At 44.1% G+C, this 14,688-nt stretch overlaps 1 protein-coding gene across 1 annotated transcript; it reads right to left on the minus strand.

The window, feature by feature from the left end:
* Positions 1 to 1,409: 1,409 nt before the first annotated feature.
* LOC129383179 (glutathione S-transferase 1-1-like) lies at positions 1,410 to 11,069 on the minus strand. Its single transcript, XM_072286898.1, has 4 exons — positions 10,929 to 11,069; positions 9,988 to 10,046; positions 7,106 to 7,247; positions 1,410 to 1,547 (listed from the first exon to the last, which is right to left on the minus strand). The coding sequence occupies exons 1-4, from the start codon at positions 11,067 to 11,069 to the stop codon at positions 1,410 to 1,412; spliced, it is 480 nt and encodes a 159-aa protein (XP_072142999.1).
* Between the last annotated feature and the right edge of the window lie 3,619 nt (positions 11,070 to 14,688).

The raw sequence follows: 14,688 nt of genomic DNA on the forward strand, positions 1-14,688 counted from the left end.
TGCGTTTTATGTTCCTCACCATAAATAATTACCTTTTGAAAACTGCATTATACAAGAACTGGAACTTTGTTCAAGTATTGTGTTCCTTTCTGTTGTATTATTTCTGATTATCAAGTATTCACTTTCATTCAACCAAGAATAGAAACCCCTTTATATTGATTTCTAGGTGATCTAGCACAGCTCTGTGATGCTTTTCATTTAGCATAAACGTGTCATTGGGCAGGCTAAAAGCGTGCAGGGGTGTGCGAATAGTGACCTTTGCGACCGAGTCAAACCGGAATAGAATGTTATCAGACTCGAATCGAATATCGAATAGTTCTGCAATAATGAAAACCCATTATCTGAATTATTAAAAAACGGCGTTCGCATTCCAGTATTAAAGTTTCCAAGTTTCTGTCATTAAATGGTACGTTATAAAGTGTTGTTTATATTAAACCACAAATGGGGCCATAGGAGCAAAGGCGAAGTTGCTTCACAAGCACGGGGTTCTTCAAAGTGGGCGAATGATCACTGCACAGCCTGTAAAGTATGGCTACCTAAGTGATGTCCCTTGCTTCATTACGCAAGTTGTCAGGTTTTATAGCTATACAATGCCCGCAGGAGCGAAACTTTACCGCACCATTGCTGCATTGTTGCGCCTAATTCGGCGAAGTAGATGCCACCACACGATAAATTAAACAGGAATGAGGCCGTAACTTTACGCTTGCTCCAGACACACGTGTACCCTAGCCCCGCCGTCCTACATCACTGCTACCAGGGCTTATATCCAACAGATGCCTGTAAAGCTTGCGGACAGAAAGCAACGCTGCGACGCATGCTTTGGTAATGTGCCGACAACCACGGTAATGAGATCACCTCCGTTCGCGACGCGTCCGTAATCGCGGCCGTTGCCACAGTACGGGAAGCCTCGAGCTCGTTTCTTCCCGACGCCGCCGCGGCTGCGGGGGCCGCCGGGGACCCTCTCTATCGGCGTCGCCACCGCTGGGAAGCGGCTCTCAAAAGTTCAGAGTTCGCAGACCAGCTCTCGGCCGTCCGGCAAGCCGAAGATGCCGCCCAAGTCCAAGGACTTCGAGCCGCCACCTGAGGCCACCTCGACAAAACTGCCGGACCATTCATTAATAAAGTTTCTTCTCTCACTACGAATAGTGATTATTCCATTCGAAGAGCCAATCCGAGAAGACGTTATTCGGTTCATTATTCGAAAGTTCCGTATATGCGAGCACCCCCACTAAATATACCATGATAGAAATAAAAAAAGCACAGAGAAAGACAGACACACACAGATAACACATTTACACCCGTAACAGATGTAGGGACCTCTGCGGATAACTTCGAAAACATATATCTGTTATGAACAATAAAGGTACACCTCGAATATTCGTCTAGACATTTTATTACCGCTTCTAAAGCTATTTTAGGCTATCGAACAGCTGTTCGATGCTGTAGATGACTGGCTTGTAAATTTCCTCAAAGTAAGGCTGCTTGCGTTTGACTCGGTCGTAGTAGCTTGCTAGCTTGGGAAACTTGGAAGGGTCAACGAACTTGTTCTGAAATGCACATGAATCGTAAGATGGTCAACTTCTATGTTTAATTATAGTGCAGATAAATGCTTCAATTTGATTTAAGCTGCTCGTAGGCATTGGCAGCAAGATCGACTTCATGAGAACCACTGAGAGACAAAGCAAAGGTAAAGAAAGTGCAACATGAACGAGATGAAGATAGAAAACACCAAGCTGTTTCGTTTATGCTAGGCATCGCACTTAATTCAGCTGTACCCCAATTGGCCTAACAGTATTATCTGCTGAACAAGGCGACGTAGTCGTTGCGCTGGTACCTGTCGCAAGGACAACAGCATGCGCCTACTACAAGCTAGGCATAGTATGATACCGTGAAGAAGTAGGCTTATGGAATGTTCAGAAAGCGAAGGCGGGCACAACAGAATAGCTGCACCCCTTACCACCCTTGAAGTGGAAAAGCATAGGCATCGACTACCTACATATCAGCCAAACACTCGCGTAATAAGCCTACTAATGTGTCCAATAAACTTAATTTACACTTCCCGTTGAAGACATCAACTTCCTTTATGCTCACAGAAGGTCCGTGAAACAAGTTTTAGAGGATAGCATATACATATTAACGCGGTAGCGTTAAAGCCCCGTGTCGCAGTAAATCTGTCGTTGCCCTCACGCGTCTAGCGTCGACCGAATTGCGCGGTAAAAATAATTGCGGACCACGCATACCCAACCACGGCCGACCTCCGTGTAGCGCCGGGATGGTACTGAAGTAATTGGAATCCTCAAAATAAAATGCGCCAGAAAACTCGGAAAGTATGACTTACGCACACTATACAGACATGATAGCGTAATTTGAATAAATGAGAAAACATAATTTCGTTACGCTGAAATCAAACACAGACCCCGGTTTCAGAGCGTTTCTACAATTCATAGAGCGGCACGCCGGTTCCTTACAACACCATCCAGATGGCGCTCGTCGTCACGCATTCGGGGCACAAGCAAGAGGCCTAGTTTATAGCAGAAAGCACGCCTTCGTGCATAGCGCTAGTTCCCAGCGTTTCCCTGTAAACATTACGATCACATAAGCTGCAGTTGACGGGAAGCATGAGAAGCAGTCAGGTAATTTTGAACGCTATCATGTTCAACTCTAACGGCGAAGCTTAAGCATCCTCCAAATTATTCATTCGGACAAACCGCCTGCACGCGTACTTTCGGGCTAGAAACCTGGGGCGCTAAAATGTAAAATGATTCCAAACTTTTTTATTCCAATTCTGCAATCAGCCCTCCGCGATTGGTAAAAACTTTTTGGGGGCCAGCCTCACGTCACCTGTCTGTCATGCGACGTTACGAAAACCGCGATAGCTCACCATCTGATATTACGTGTACGCAATGATTATGCATAATTCGACAGAATAAATGAAAAATAATTATTTCTGATTCGGCACCTTTTCGCCATTAGCCCTCGGCTACTGGTCAAAAGTTTCGGGCTGCATCCACTTCACTGCTTGTCACGCGACGTCAAAAAACCGCAAAATACTCCCCGCGTCAAACTGACATGTACGCGTTAAAGGTGCAATAATATGCCGAACAAAACTGAATTTTCTTCTGAATTCCGAAAGAATAAAAGATGGCTGCCGCCGATCGCTGATGCACTGGCTACTTGCACCTGTCGGAGAGCATGGGTTTATTTGCGTATAATAAACCTATTTGCGTGGCCGTGTAACGTTTTCGAGTACTTTCAGAACGTTTTCGACCGCGTTCTGCCAACTCTTTGCTGAGGATTCGCTTTAGTGTCATTTTTAAGCTTCCCTTACATGCCGCCGCGATTTCCGACCAGCCACCGCCATCTGAGTATGGGAACGCGGACCAATCGCAGACGCCGGCACCGTCCTCTTCATCCGGTTATCGAGATTCAGTGCAGTGACTCCACCCCATCAAATCCCTCTCCATTTAAGCGTGCTCCTCACCTTTCTAAGCCAGTTAGATAAGACAACCTACTCAGTGTAGGCAATGTTATTCGTTTTTCAAGAAAACAAAAGTGACCTCATATGACCAAGGAGAGCAGTTGGTTGGTCTGTTCAGACAAGCCTGCAGGTGACCACACTACGCTTGCGTCGCTGGTTACGCAATTTTCACGTCAGAAGATTGGAATAAAAAGATATTGGAATAGTTTTACGGTATAGGGCCCCTTACACAGTAACACAAGGCGCAAAACAAGATATAGTCGTTGATTTTCATGCTTGACTGATAATATAGTTAGTAAATTCCTGCCATATGAAACCACAGTATACTGGAACAGATTGCGAAAGGAGAAGAGAAAAGTTTTGAACATATGCTACCATGTTAAAAAGGAAGCAATTTAGTGACCAATGCTAAAAAATAAAATAAAATCACGTTTCGGCATCTCTACGGATCTCTCATTGACAATAGAGTGTCGCAATGAATTGGAACAAGGGATCCATAGAGATTCCAAAATGTCATCTTGTTGTGACTTCTTGGCCTTGGTCAGTGACATGCTTCTTTGTAAATAATGCTTTTACCTGACTAGACAGTTCTACGTGGAACTCTTGGCTAATACTACCGTACGTGACTCTAACTCCCTAGAAAAGTACAATACCACAAGGCGGTCTGCTGTTTATGTATTGTAGGCTTCAAGTTTGGGCTTCCGTACAAACATTTCGAGAACGCTTAAGCCTCGCCATTGAGAATGGAAAGTCATAGCATTCGACGATCCCTGACTGCTTCTCACGCTTACCGGCAGCTGCATCTTATGTAGCCATAATGTTCCCTGGGAAACGCTGGCGGCGAACGCCATGCACGAAGGGCAGCCTCTTGCGTGGGTCGCGATGCGGCTGAGGAGAACGCCATCTAGAGGTGTTGCAAGGAACAGAGCGCACCGCTTTATTACCTTTGAGATTTGCACCCGCCGGCGGGCGTAATTCGTGGCCTTTCTATGAATTGTAGAAACGCTGTAAAAGGGGTTTGTGGTTTGAGTTTCCGCGCAACAGAAATATGTTTTCTCTTGCATTAAAATTACCATCCGACGCTACCATACCTGTAGGTTGTGCTCAAGTCGCACTTTAAAAGTTTTCTGACGTGTTTTACCTTGGGAACTTCAATTAATTTAGTAACTTCCTTGCGCTACGTGGTTGGGTATGCGTGGTTCAATATGATTTCTGCAGCAAGGACGGTTGTCGTTGCTGTCGCGTTAAAGTTCCCCTCGTGGACAATTCCGGGTGCGAACATGCTCGAATTACTTGTACCGAGAATGATCTCCGCAGATTTTGTTGCCTGTTGATTTTAAAGATCTACACGGAAGGTGACACCGAACTGCAACCCAAATGTCGGCAGCAACCCTAGAAATGCAAACACTCCATATTCTCAATTTTTCTGCTCTTTCTGCTGTTTTAAAGCAAAGATTTGGCTTTGGTTGTTTTCTTTCCTCAGTTTTTGTACTCGATCTGGCACATGCGTCGACTACCGCCCACTAGCTCTTTGAGCCGCGCGCGCTTGCTGTAGCGTGAGAGCTTTGTGGGCTCTGAAGTGTCGACGATATTTTAACACGACAGGCGCTAACGACGTCGTGTCGCTAAAATCTAGTGTCCAGCGTCGACAGCCACTTCGCTAAAGGTCATTCCGAACCGCGCACACCCAATCACTCTTTTATCACCAAAGCTTTTCATACATTATCTTTGATCCTTTACGAGGTTATTCCTCGGAATGTCCAGAATGACAGCCAGCAAACAGTTGCCATGAAAAAAAAAAAAAACACTGACAGCCAATATTCTTTGTTTTAGATCTTCTAAGACTTGAATATTAAAAGTGCGAAACACTAACAGGAGTTCAGCCCACGCAAGAGGCCGCGTTTGTACCAGCTCACCTTCGTGTATAGCGTTTGCGCCAGCGTTTCCCGGTAAACATTATGGTTACAAAGCTGCAGCTCCCGGGGAGCATAAGAAGCAGTGATCTTTCATGGCAATCGCGTTCCACTATTAAGGGCGTAGCTTAAGCATCCTCAAAGTTTTGTTGCCCCTTGTCCATGTCGTAAAATGCTGTTCTTTCATATGTAATAGGCACTCCAATGCCTTGTGCTGGCACAGCTATTCGGGGCTACTTTTAGAGTTTCTATACCTCTCAGCGGCCGAACGTTTGCTAGTGACGTATTCTGGTCTAAGAATCAAATATTTTTTTCTGCATTTTTCCAAGCACAAAACGGTCGAGAACATTGTCCGCTTTCATTGTCAAGAAAAAAAAAAGAAGTTGGTGGCATAGGATATCTCAATTAGGTACGGTGGAAGAATTTGTTGCGGAGAGAAGGCGAAAACGTTAACTTCAAGTTCAATTTCCCCCTTCGATACATTTGGAAAGTAGACGTGCCCAGTAGACGTAACCCTGCATGTATTCATCCATGAACTTTGTTTCACGCGTGCATGGCAGAAACGCAGCTAGAGTGCATTCGTACTTTCATTCACTGCTGTCTTTGCCAATGTTATCGGACACCACGAGTACATTTCCACTTTGCTCCCAGCATTTGACTAGCAGCTCCGTAGTATGTAGTGCCTACAATATACTTAGATTGAAATAGAAGTCCATATTTAGAGACCCTATTAGGCCAACTTCACATTGATGCTTATAGTCGTTTTCAGCTGACATATTGATTCGTCCATTATGAAGCTAAATGAATGCAAATATTCAGTTAGGTCTAGGGATGCTTGCTTGCATGCACGTTTTTTGCCGTGACCCAAAATTGGTTGCGTGGCGTAAATTTATTTAGGCAGGGTACTTGGACATCCATATTCTCACAATGAGAAAAACTCATCGCTCTGAAAATTCGCCAACACATTTCAAAGTAGAATTCGTCAACTCTTGCAAATAACCGACATGCCCGCTATGGCGTATAACTTTAAGCTACCGGCCACATATAACTGACCGATGACATCGGACGATTGCGCGCTCAATTACAGAGCCCCATGTAACGCCCTAAATACAATGAAAAATGTACTTACTATTATTCACTTAGCCCGTAATCAACATCTACACCTTAAGGTTTTGCCCACATCGTTTCCCAATTCTTTCATATTTGAGCTATGTGCGCAATTTACTTCTCAAGGACACGGCTAAAGCGTGCCCATAACGTTTTCGAGTGCCACTGGTCCTACTAGGAGATAGCGAATCTGTGAAATCAGTGCTTGACGTAAGTTACTGCCTGACATATTCAAAATGTATGCGTCCCAGGCCTTTCATTCACAATATATTCGACCTATCTTAATATCCACAGGAGGCGATCACACCCAGCACATATTGTAACCATAGAATTATCAAGAGATTGTAGGTGAAAACTGGGTAATCCACCATGCTGCCGTTGCTGCTCTGGTGTTAGGCTGCAAAGCGAGAGGGTGTGGAATCAAATCCCTGCCGCGATGGCCGCATTTCGAGGAACACGAAATGTGAAAACGGTTTTACCGCGCACTGGGTGCACTTTAAGGAACCCCTGGTAGTCAAAATTAATCCGGAGTCGCGTATTAAGGCGTGCCTCGTAATCATATCGAGGTTTCTGAATACAAAGACGGAAAAAGAGATAGTGTACTCACGACGAACACTGCAGTTTGACTGTGGATTGTAGTGACAAGTGATGAAAGAATCTGGTCGATGTGGGTGCGAGTCTTGATGCAAGCCGGGTAGAGCTCCGAATCGGGGGCGTACTTGCGGAGCAAGTAGTAGGCAATGGCGTTGCTGTGAAGGTTGTATATACAGTGTGTATGTGCCTGTTTGCATTTCGCTATTGTAGATCGCAAATTCCGTGTAGGTATTGAAATTTAGAGCTTAGGGCACATGTTGTCATGATCAAGTGGAAGAATAACAGTATAGTGAGTAGTTTCTCGTGAAGGCATTGGTCGCGAAAATGTGCTAGAAATGCATTCTTGTCAGAGTTAAGATCATCCCTTACTCCTTGGCACTTACTTTTAGGCAGCTTTTCGCTAAGATACCAATGTATGTAATAGCACACTTTCAAGGTGGATATTTCTAAAACAGTGCAACTATTTGCATTACTGTTAAGCAGACTTAGCACCACTACTCCTTCGCATCAATTCTGAAAATTCAAAATGTGTTTTATAAAGAATAAAGAAATAATTTCGCCAGAAGATATCTCACAATGAATTTCGACTGTAATGCGATTAGCATTCAAGAAGTGGAGCGACACGCTGCATTTCTGCCACCAAAATGGATCAATTATGCGGCGTGTGTGTTGATGCTCCACTCTCTCGCATCCCTCTGGACACGCTGCGCCATCTAGTGACACTGCCGAGCATTCTATCCATTACGCATATGGAGATATATATCAATGAAACCTTTTGTCTATAAAAATGACGTGCGTTTATTATCTCCCCGCGCTGGAGAAATGTTTAAGATTTATTTTACCACAGCATAGCGGCTCTTACCCAGTGACACAACCTGGCGTGTTAACATGTTGAGGCTACCCAGTCACTCGATTTGGCGAGGTTCAATGAAAGCTACCCGAGGTGGACGTAAAAACGTACATGGATTCATATCGACAAGTGCGTAACGTTTCATAAGAACAATTGCTTTATTTTCCCACACGTACAATTTCATTAGTCACGGAAGGCTGTTACAGTTGTTTCATAAGCGCACCTGTGAGGGTTCAACCCCACAATTTCTCACAGGCGACTACATAAAATTCTGCTAGAAAGGAATAGGCTAATAAAGCAAACGAAAGGGGAAATCCGGCATATGGCTGAGAAAACCAACCAGACTATGGAAACCAAAAAGATTCCTAATGACTCCTTAATCTAACGCTGCCCCTGAGTTTAATCTGTGTTCGTGCTTTGGGATCAGCGATATACGTTCTTAAACAGCTTCTTTGCTGGTGAAGAGACCTTCGATACGTATCATGGCTGGTGGAAACAGAGATATGCATCAGCTGCATTTAAAATATTGTCCGGAGAATGTTTTCCACATCCTTTTTTAGCGCGATTAGGTCAATGGAGAGGAACACGGCCACGCGGCCCTTCCAGGCTTACAAGAGTAGTCGAGAAAAAATTGAAACTGCGAATAAGGCAATGGCATTGGGTTCGTGAAGAAAAATTTACGAAGAACGAATCCATTACTCTTTTTATGTTTCAGCTGATTGCTGCACACGGCTTTCCCTGAGCAAACACTGGCATGTGTCTGAACGTCTGAAAATTAAGACGCCATGCCTTCAGGCACAAGTCCTGCAGCATCACCTTCATGTGCGAGGCAAATTTAATATATCGCTTGCGTTTTTTTGGTCTATTTTATGTTGTTTTTTGCTTTATCCTTAAATATAAAGCATCTGCTTGCAAACGCCGCCTCTTTCTTGCTCTAAATACAACAGGGGGAATTGGAGCAGTATAACAATCTCATTGCTGACAAAGAGAATCAATGTCAACCCTGTGCTTGACTTTTTCTGCTATACGGTTCTTATAGTTGTCAGAAATGACGCTTCAAATTTTGGATTGTGCACAAATAACTGTGTCCTGTGTTTAATAGCATTAAAAAGCTTTTTGCACGCCTTTGCATTGTCCTCGTCGTTTCTGACTGGTTCACACGTAGCCACAAGTATTTGCAAGCAGCAATGGCCATGCTAAACACTCTGAAGCTGATTGGGTACATCATATCACGTTCTTGGCGTTCCTCAGTTTCTTAGTTGAACTTACGCGGAGCTTTAGTGATCTGCTTGTCAGGCTTGTGCTACCTATGCGTCTGCAGCCGTTACTATCGCGCATGGTACTCCTGTGAATATCGTCTCTTTCGTTCCGTTAGGATGCCCACAGTATATTCAGTCGTAAGGGAATTGATCTCCGGACAATCATAATAAATATGACATACTATACTGTTTGCTAAGCAAGCTTTCTGGCCAAAGGAAAGATTCTGCTGCTCATTTACCAGGTTGCTTGTTGTCTTTCTTACATAAATGACGATTTCGCTCTTCTCTATTGCATTTGCATTCTGGGAAATTTGTTATTTAAAAGAATGATCGTTTTCAGAACCAAGACGGAAATTCTATTAAACACCTTCATGAGAAAACCGATTGGTGCGAGGTAGTAATTTCTCCTCTCGCAAACTGCATTCTCAGCCATTGTAACAGGCCTTCCAACAAGTATAGAGAAATACACCTGTATTATTTGGTTCTATTTCGAGTCGGCGAAATGTGTGCGCTGCCGTCTGAGCGGAGACAACAATATGCCCCCATTGCAGCTTCGGCACATAAACAATCGGCTCTGTTACTGGGAAAGTCCGCGCTGAAAATAATTTAAGGAATGAAAGGTAATAACGCATATTGTTAATGTGAATTATGCCACGTTTCTGGAGAACGAGGACATAGACGCTCAAACATTTCATACATGTCTAATTCTATAGTTGTGTTACAGTTCTTTGGCCTCTGAATCAAGAACAATTTAGCGTTGCCTCAAAATATTGTCTGAAGGCTTACCTTTCGTAGAGAACGAAACCTTCATCGTCAATCGCAGGAGCTTTGAGGAATGGACTGATCTGGAATAGCGAGAAAATAGGTTTCGGTCAGCGAAATTGTGTCAACATTCGTCTCCAAAGGCATGGTTTAAAAGAAGCAAAATGCTTTAATTTAGGGTGCGTTTTCACTCAAATGGGAAATTTTCTTTAAAACCGCGCGTAACAATCAAACACCCTGTTGACAACGCGTTGTGCAGAAATCTACTAATAATACTGTAGCGCCAACAGTAACTTTTACAGCACTTCCAGATTGTCACGCTTTCTTGAACGAACCCCGGGCTTCGGGTCCCTGCTTTTTTTTTCTTAGGCCACGCGTAGAAGAAACTATCAATGAAGTTATTGAAACATTTCGTGAAACTTCAGTGGCACTAAAGTGTAGGAACGCCACAGCCCTAATAAAATACGTGCTCTATAAATATTGCTAGGAAAGCTACTACAAATTTATAGATTTACTACTACAATTTACAAATGCATAGGCTCCATCCTAACCACGCGCACACCGAAGGGTTCTCGGTACCTACTACTACGAAGGTTGCACAACCACTATGTAACAACACAGATAACGACAATAATATTAAAAACAACATTACCTAATGCGGTTGAATTATTTCAGAAGTTGCTTACCAAAAAAGGAAAAGGAAATCAGGTACTTCAAATCGAAAATATATGAGCTTAGGTTGTAGTTTATTCAAAGTAATTAAATCCGCTGCATCGTGAAAAAAGGGCGAAATGGAGAACGGGACAGGAGTTGGAAATTTTGTTTAGTTTAGGTTCGAATACAAACGAAAAGTTAAGATGTACCACTATAAGCAGTGAAAACACTGTTTGCAGAAACTGGCCTTATTAACATGACGCACAAATGGCTACTACCTGCCTACATATATTTATCTCGTTCCGGCATACCTTGAGGTATTCGTCGCTGAACTGCTCCTTGTGGGAATAGTCCAAGTTCTTGAGCTTCACATCAATATCCAAATGCTTGGCGAGTGTGCGTACGAAGTTGCAGGGCGGACTGCCATTTATATTGTACAGAGTGATCGTCATGACTCAGATCAAGTGTACGTGCGACCTTCCTTCCAACGCAGACCTACAGCGAATTATGCGAAAAAGTTTAGAGAAAGGATTTTAAAAACCACAATACCAGGGCTGCAGCGGGCGCAGCACCGGACGGGTCTTAGTAATAAAGGCCTTGAAATCAGCACACGTATGCGGTACAGCGCAAAAAATAGAAAAGCGGCCCTTTGCCGGTAACAGTGCTTGCAATATGTGCAGGTGCTTAGGATGCAAACGAGGCGCTCGCGAAATGTAAAAGTTCTGTTTATAGACATTACGTGAAACCGAACGTGGGCCTCTTAAAAGCAGAGGAAGCTCAAAGAGCTGAACTCGAGCCATACATGTTTTACCCAGTATCAATGTTTCAATTGAAATAAAATGAAACAGAAACAACTACAGCGCATAGATGTTTAGGATGGGAACATGGCAATCGCGAATTACAGAAGGTCGCACCATAGGCATTAAGTGAAACTAAACATTGGCCTTTGCACAAGGACAGGAAACGGAAACAGTGATACCGTTGAAAATATTGTGTCGCTTCACCTGACCGGTTTCATGATAGGCAATTTTCTACTTTCCTTGTGGGGAATCAAGGTGGCTGCGAAATTTTTATGTATATTTCGCCAGATGTTCACATATGCCTCCTGTACTCCTTGAATATGCAATGCCTCCCTGAGTGCTGGCATCTCTGAACGGAAAGCACTGTCCGGTGTTTAGCGGTAACGGTGCTTCAAAGAAAAATAAAATTAAACAAAATAACCAAAGTGTACAGCTGCATAGGACGAAACGATGGCATTCGTGCAGTATAACGGGTCTATTTAAAAGCATTAAACCAAAAAACATTAAGCATTTAAAATCATCAAAGTAAGACAAAAAACAAGCGAGATCTATGACTGCTGATTGTGCAGACATGACAATCGCCAAGCGTAAATTCTTCGTTTGTAGGCACACACTGAAACCAAGCATATGCATATGCTAGGGTCGGCTGTATTTCATTTTTTTTTTTTTTTTGCGAACGCCAGCCAGATGCGGTCGATCCAACTATTCACCACCTTCCCCTATCGCCCTTTCCTATTCTCCCATCGGGTAGGGTTCGCGCTTGCTTTACGGTCATGAATGAGAGTATTATGTAGATGGCGTCTTATAACAGAAGTCGGAGGAACACTGACAGACGCGAGATAACCTCACAGATGCAGGGATGGAGCGACTACCGCTTCCCTACCGGAACGGCAGCGTTGCACGCTCGGATGCACGGCAAAGCTGTCGGAAGTGCGGAGCGGTGATTCGCCAGTGTTTCCTTTGTGCGAAGCTGGGGAGTTTCTCTCTTCGTTGACGCTTGGCTTCTGCTCCACGTTGTCGAACCAACGAATCAGTCTTCCCTACGGCGTCGCTGTCTTTCATGAGCGAACGCCCGCCATGGCCACGTGTCCATGGCGGGATAGACCGGCTTTTCGTTCGCAGAGTCTATTCAGAGAGACCGTAGCGCCTTCTCTTGACTAATTTCGGTATTAGCCTGGCTGCTGTGGGGACTCTCTTGATTAGTTTTAGTATCCGCCTGGGTGCGTGACGCCCAACGACATTGGACGGGCGGCATCCCGGGCCCTTAAAGTGCTCCGCACTTGAGAGGAAGCTTTAGCTCGGGCCCAACTCCGACGCGGCCTATTCAAATGCATGTAAAACGCAAAAATGTCTTTCTTAAATAACCCCTGCACCAATTTCAATGAAATTTGTTGTACTTGAGAGAGATAGTTAAGTGAATGTTGAAAGCGGAATTTCGATTTATGGCTTCAATTTTGTTAAAAACATTTCCAAATATTCGACTGCTTGAAAAAATAAACGCACGAAGTTTACAAATTCAAAAGCTCTGCATCAAGAACAGATGTCGCGGTTCTGTAAACAGCATCCATTAGATCATTCAAAGCGGACAAATTCGATACGTCATTTTGCATCTTACGTAAATTAGTTACGTTGTTTACAAGGGTTCTGCAAAAGCTGTATATACATATTACTAAATTTTTTTTATGTTCATGTGTAACATATAAACTTTGTCCGCTTTAGATGTACTATTAGATGCAATTCACAGAACTGTCTTACCAGTTTTCGTAGTTGAGTTACTGAGTTGCAAACTTGGCAGTTTTGTTTTTTGAAAGGTTTTGATATTTTCCAATTTTTTATGAAAAATTTACAACCTAACTTAGAAATTCGAAACCAACAGTCACTAGATTTTAAGTTTTAAATGCAACAAACCTCGTCAAGTTTGGTGCAGTGGTTGCCCAGAAAAATGAATTCTCCTTTTACATGGATTTAGATAGGAGCACCCGAGCTAAAGCTTCCTCTAAAGAGCTGGCGTTTGTCGTCTGTAGCAACAAAATGGCACCAAAATTTGCTCTGCCATTGGCTACAACGCCACGTCATGAGCACGTCTCGGTGGAGTTTCTGTTGGCCCGACGCTGCGTCAAAAGCTCGCTTCGACGGAGCAGAGCTGGAGAAAGCGGACGCCTACTGCTGCGATAGCGCGCCGGGTGTTGCGTTAGGGGAGTGAGCATTGCCGTGACGCCACGGCATCCTCCCTCTTGCTCTCAGAAGCATGCGCGCGATCCGAGTCTCTCTCTCACCCCACTAGCTGCTGCGCAGCTGCCCGCCTTGGTGGCTGCTGCTGGTTCCTCGGTCTCTCGTCGCGCAAGACGTGGGTGGCATGCTGCGTTGGCAGAGCAGGCTGCTGCTGCTGGCTGGTACGGGCAGCACGTGCCGTTACCGTACCTTACTCGCAGCGCATAACCTGAAGGACAGCTGAGCGGCGTTCAACTGCAAAATAATTATTTGGCTTTCATTACATATGAGAACTGCTTAGGCGTCCTTAGATTTTCCTAAAGGAACTGACAGGCGTATGCCGTGTTGTAATTCATATTGAACGCGATAATATATAAGGCCGACTGTGGTGAAGTGGAAAGACAGCTTTTCTTCTACTCTGCCCTGCTCTTTTTACCAGTTGCTTCGTTTAGTTCGTTTCAGCTCGCAGCTGTATTATAGATAAGTTGCCAATCTGCGTTGGCTTCGTTTACGCTTAAGGTGTATAAGGAAGCTTAGACTAGAATGCCTGCCTGCCACGCTTTTTAATTGGCTTATATTCTACAATAGATCCGTTTCGGGTAATCAACCAGGTAAGCGAGAAATCTGCGGAGTGCAGTCAAGTTCCGCGTATGTCCTTTAAGATTACGAAAACACATTTGATTCTATAGAGATACCAGCAGTCATGGATGCATTCCCTAATCGAGCAGTACAGAAGGCATACGTGAATATCTCGGGAAATATCTACAAAGATTCTACAGCTATCTAGCTTTCCCATGAGGAGAGTAGAAAATTACTTATCAAGCAAGTGGTCCTGGCAACGAGACCCAATTTGTCCAATGCTGTTCACAACAGGCTGAGATTCCGGTTATCACACTCAAATATCAGGTTCTAGGAACCCGTTTGACAGAGCATAGCAGCCATAATCTGTATATATAAGACCATGTGCTCAGTGAACCAACTTCGCTTGGGTCGAGGAAACTGGCTGGAGATGGACATAGATACATAGAGCAATAGATACGGGGAAGTGCGTAAAATTCCT

This window comes from Dermacentor andersoni, chromosome 3 (assembly GCF_023375885.2).
Source record: "Dermacentor andersoni chromosome 3, qqDerAnde1_hic_scaffold, whole genome shotgun sequence".
In the NCBI taxonomy this organism is placed as follows: Eukaryota; Metazoa; Arthropoda; class Arachnida; order Ixodida; family Ixodidae; genus Dermacentor; species Dermacentor andersoni.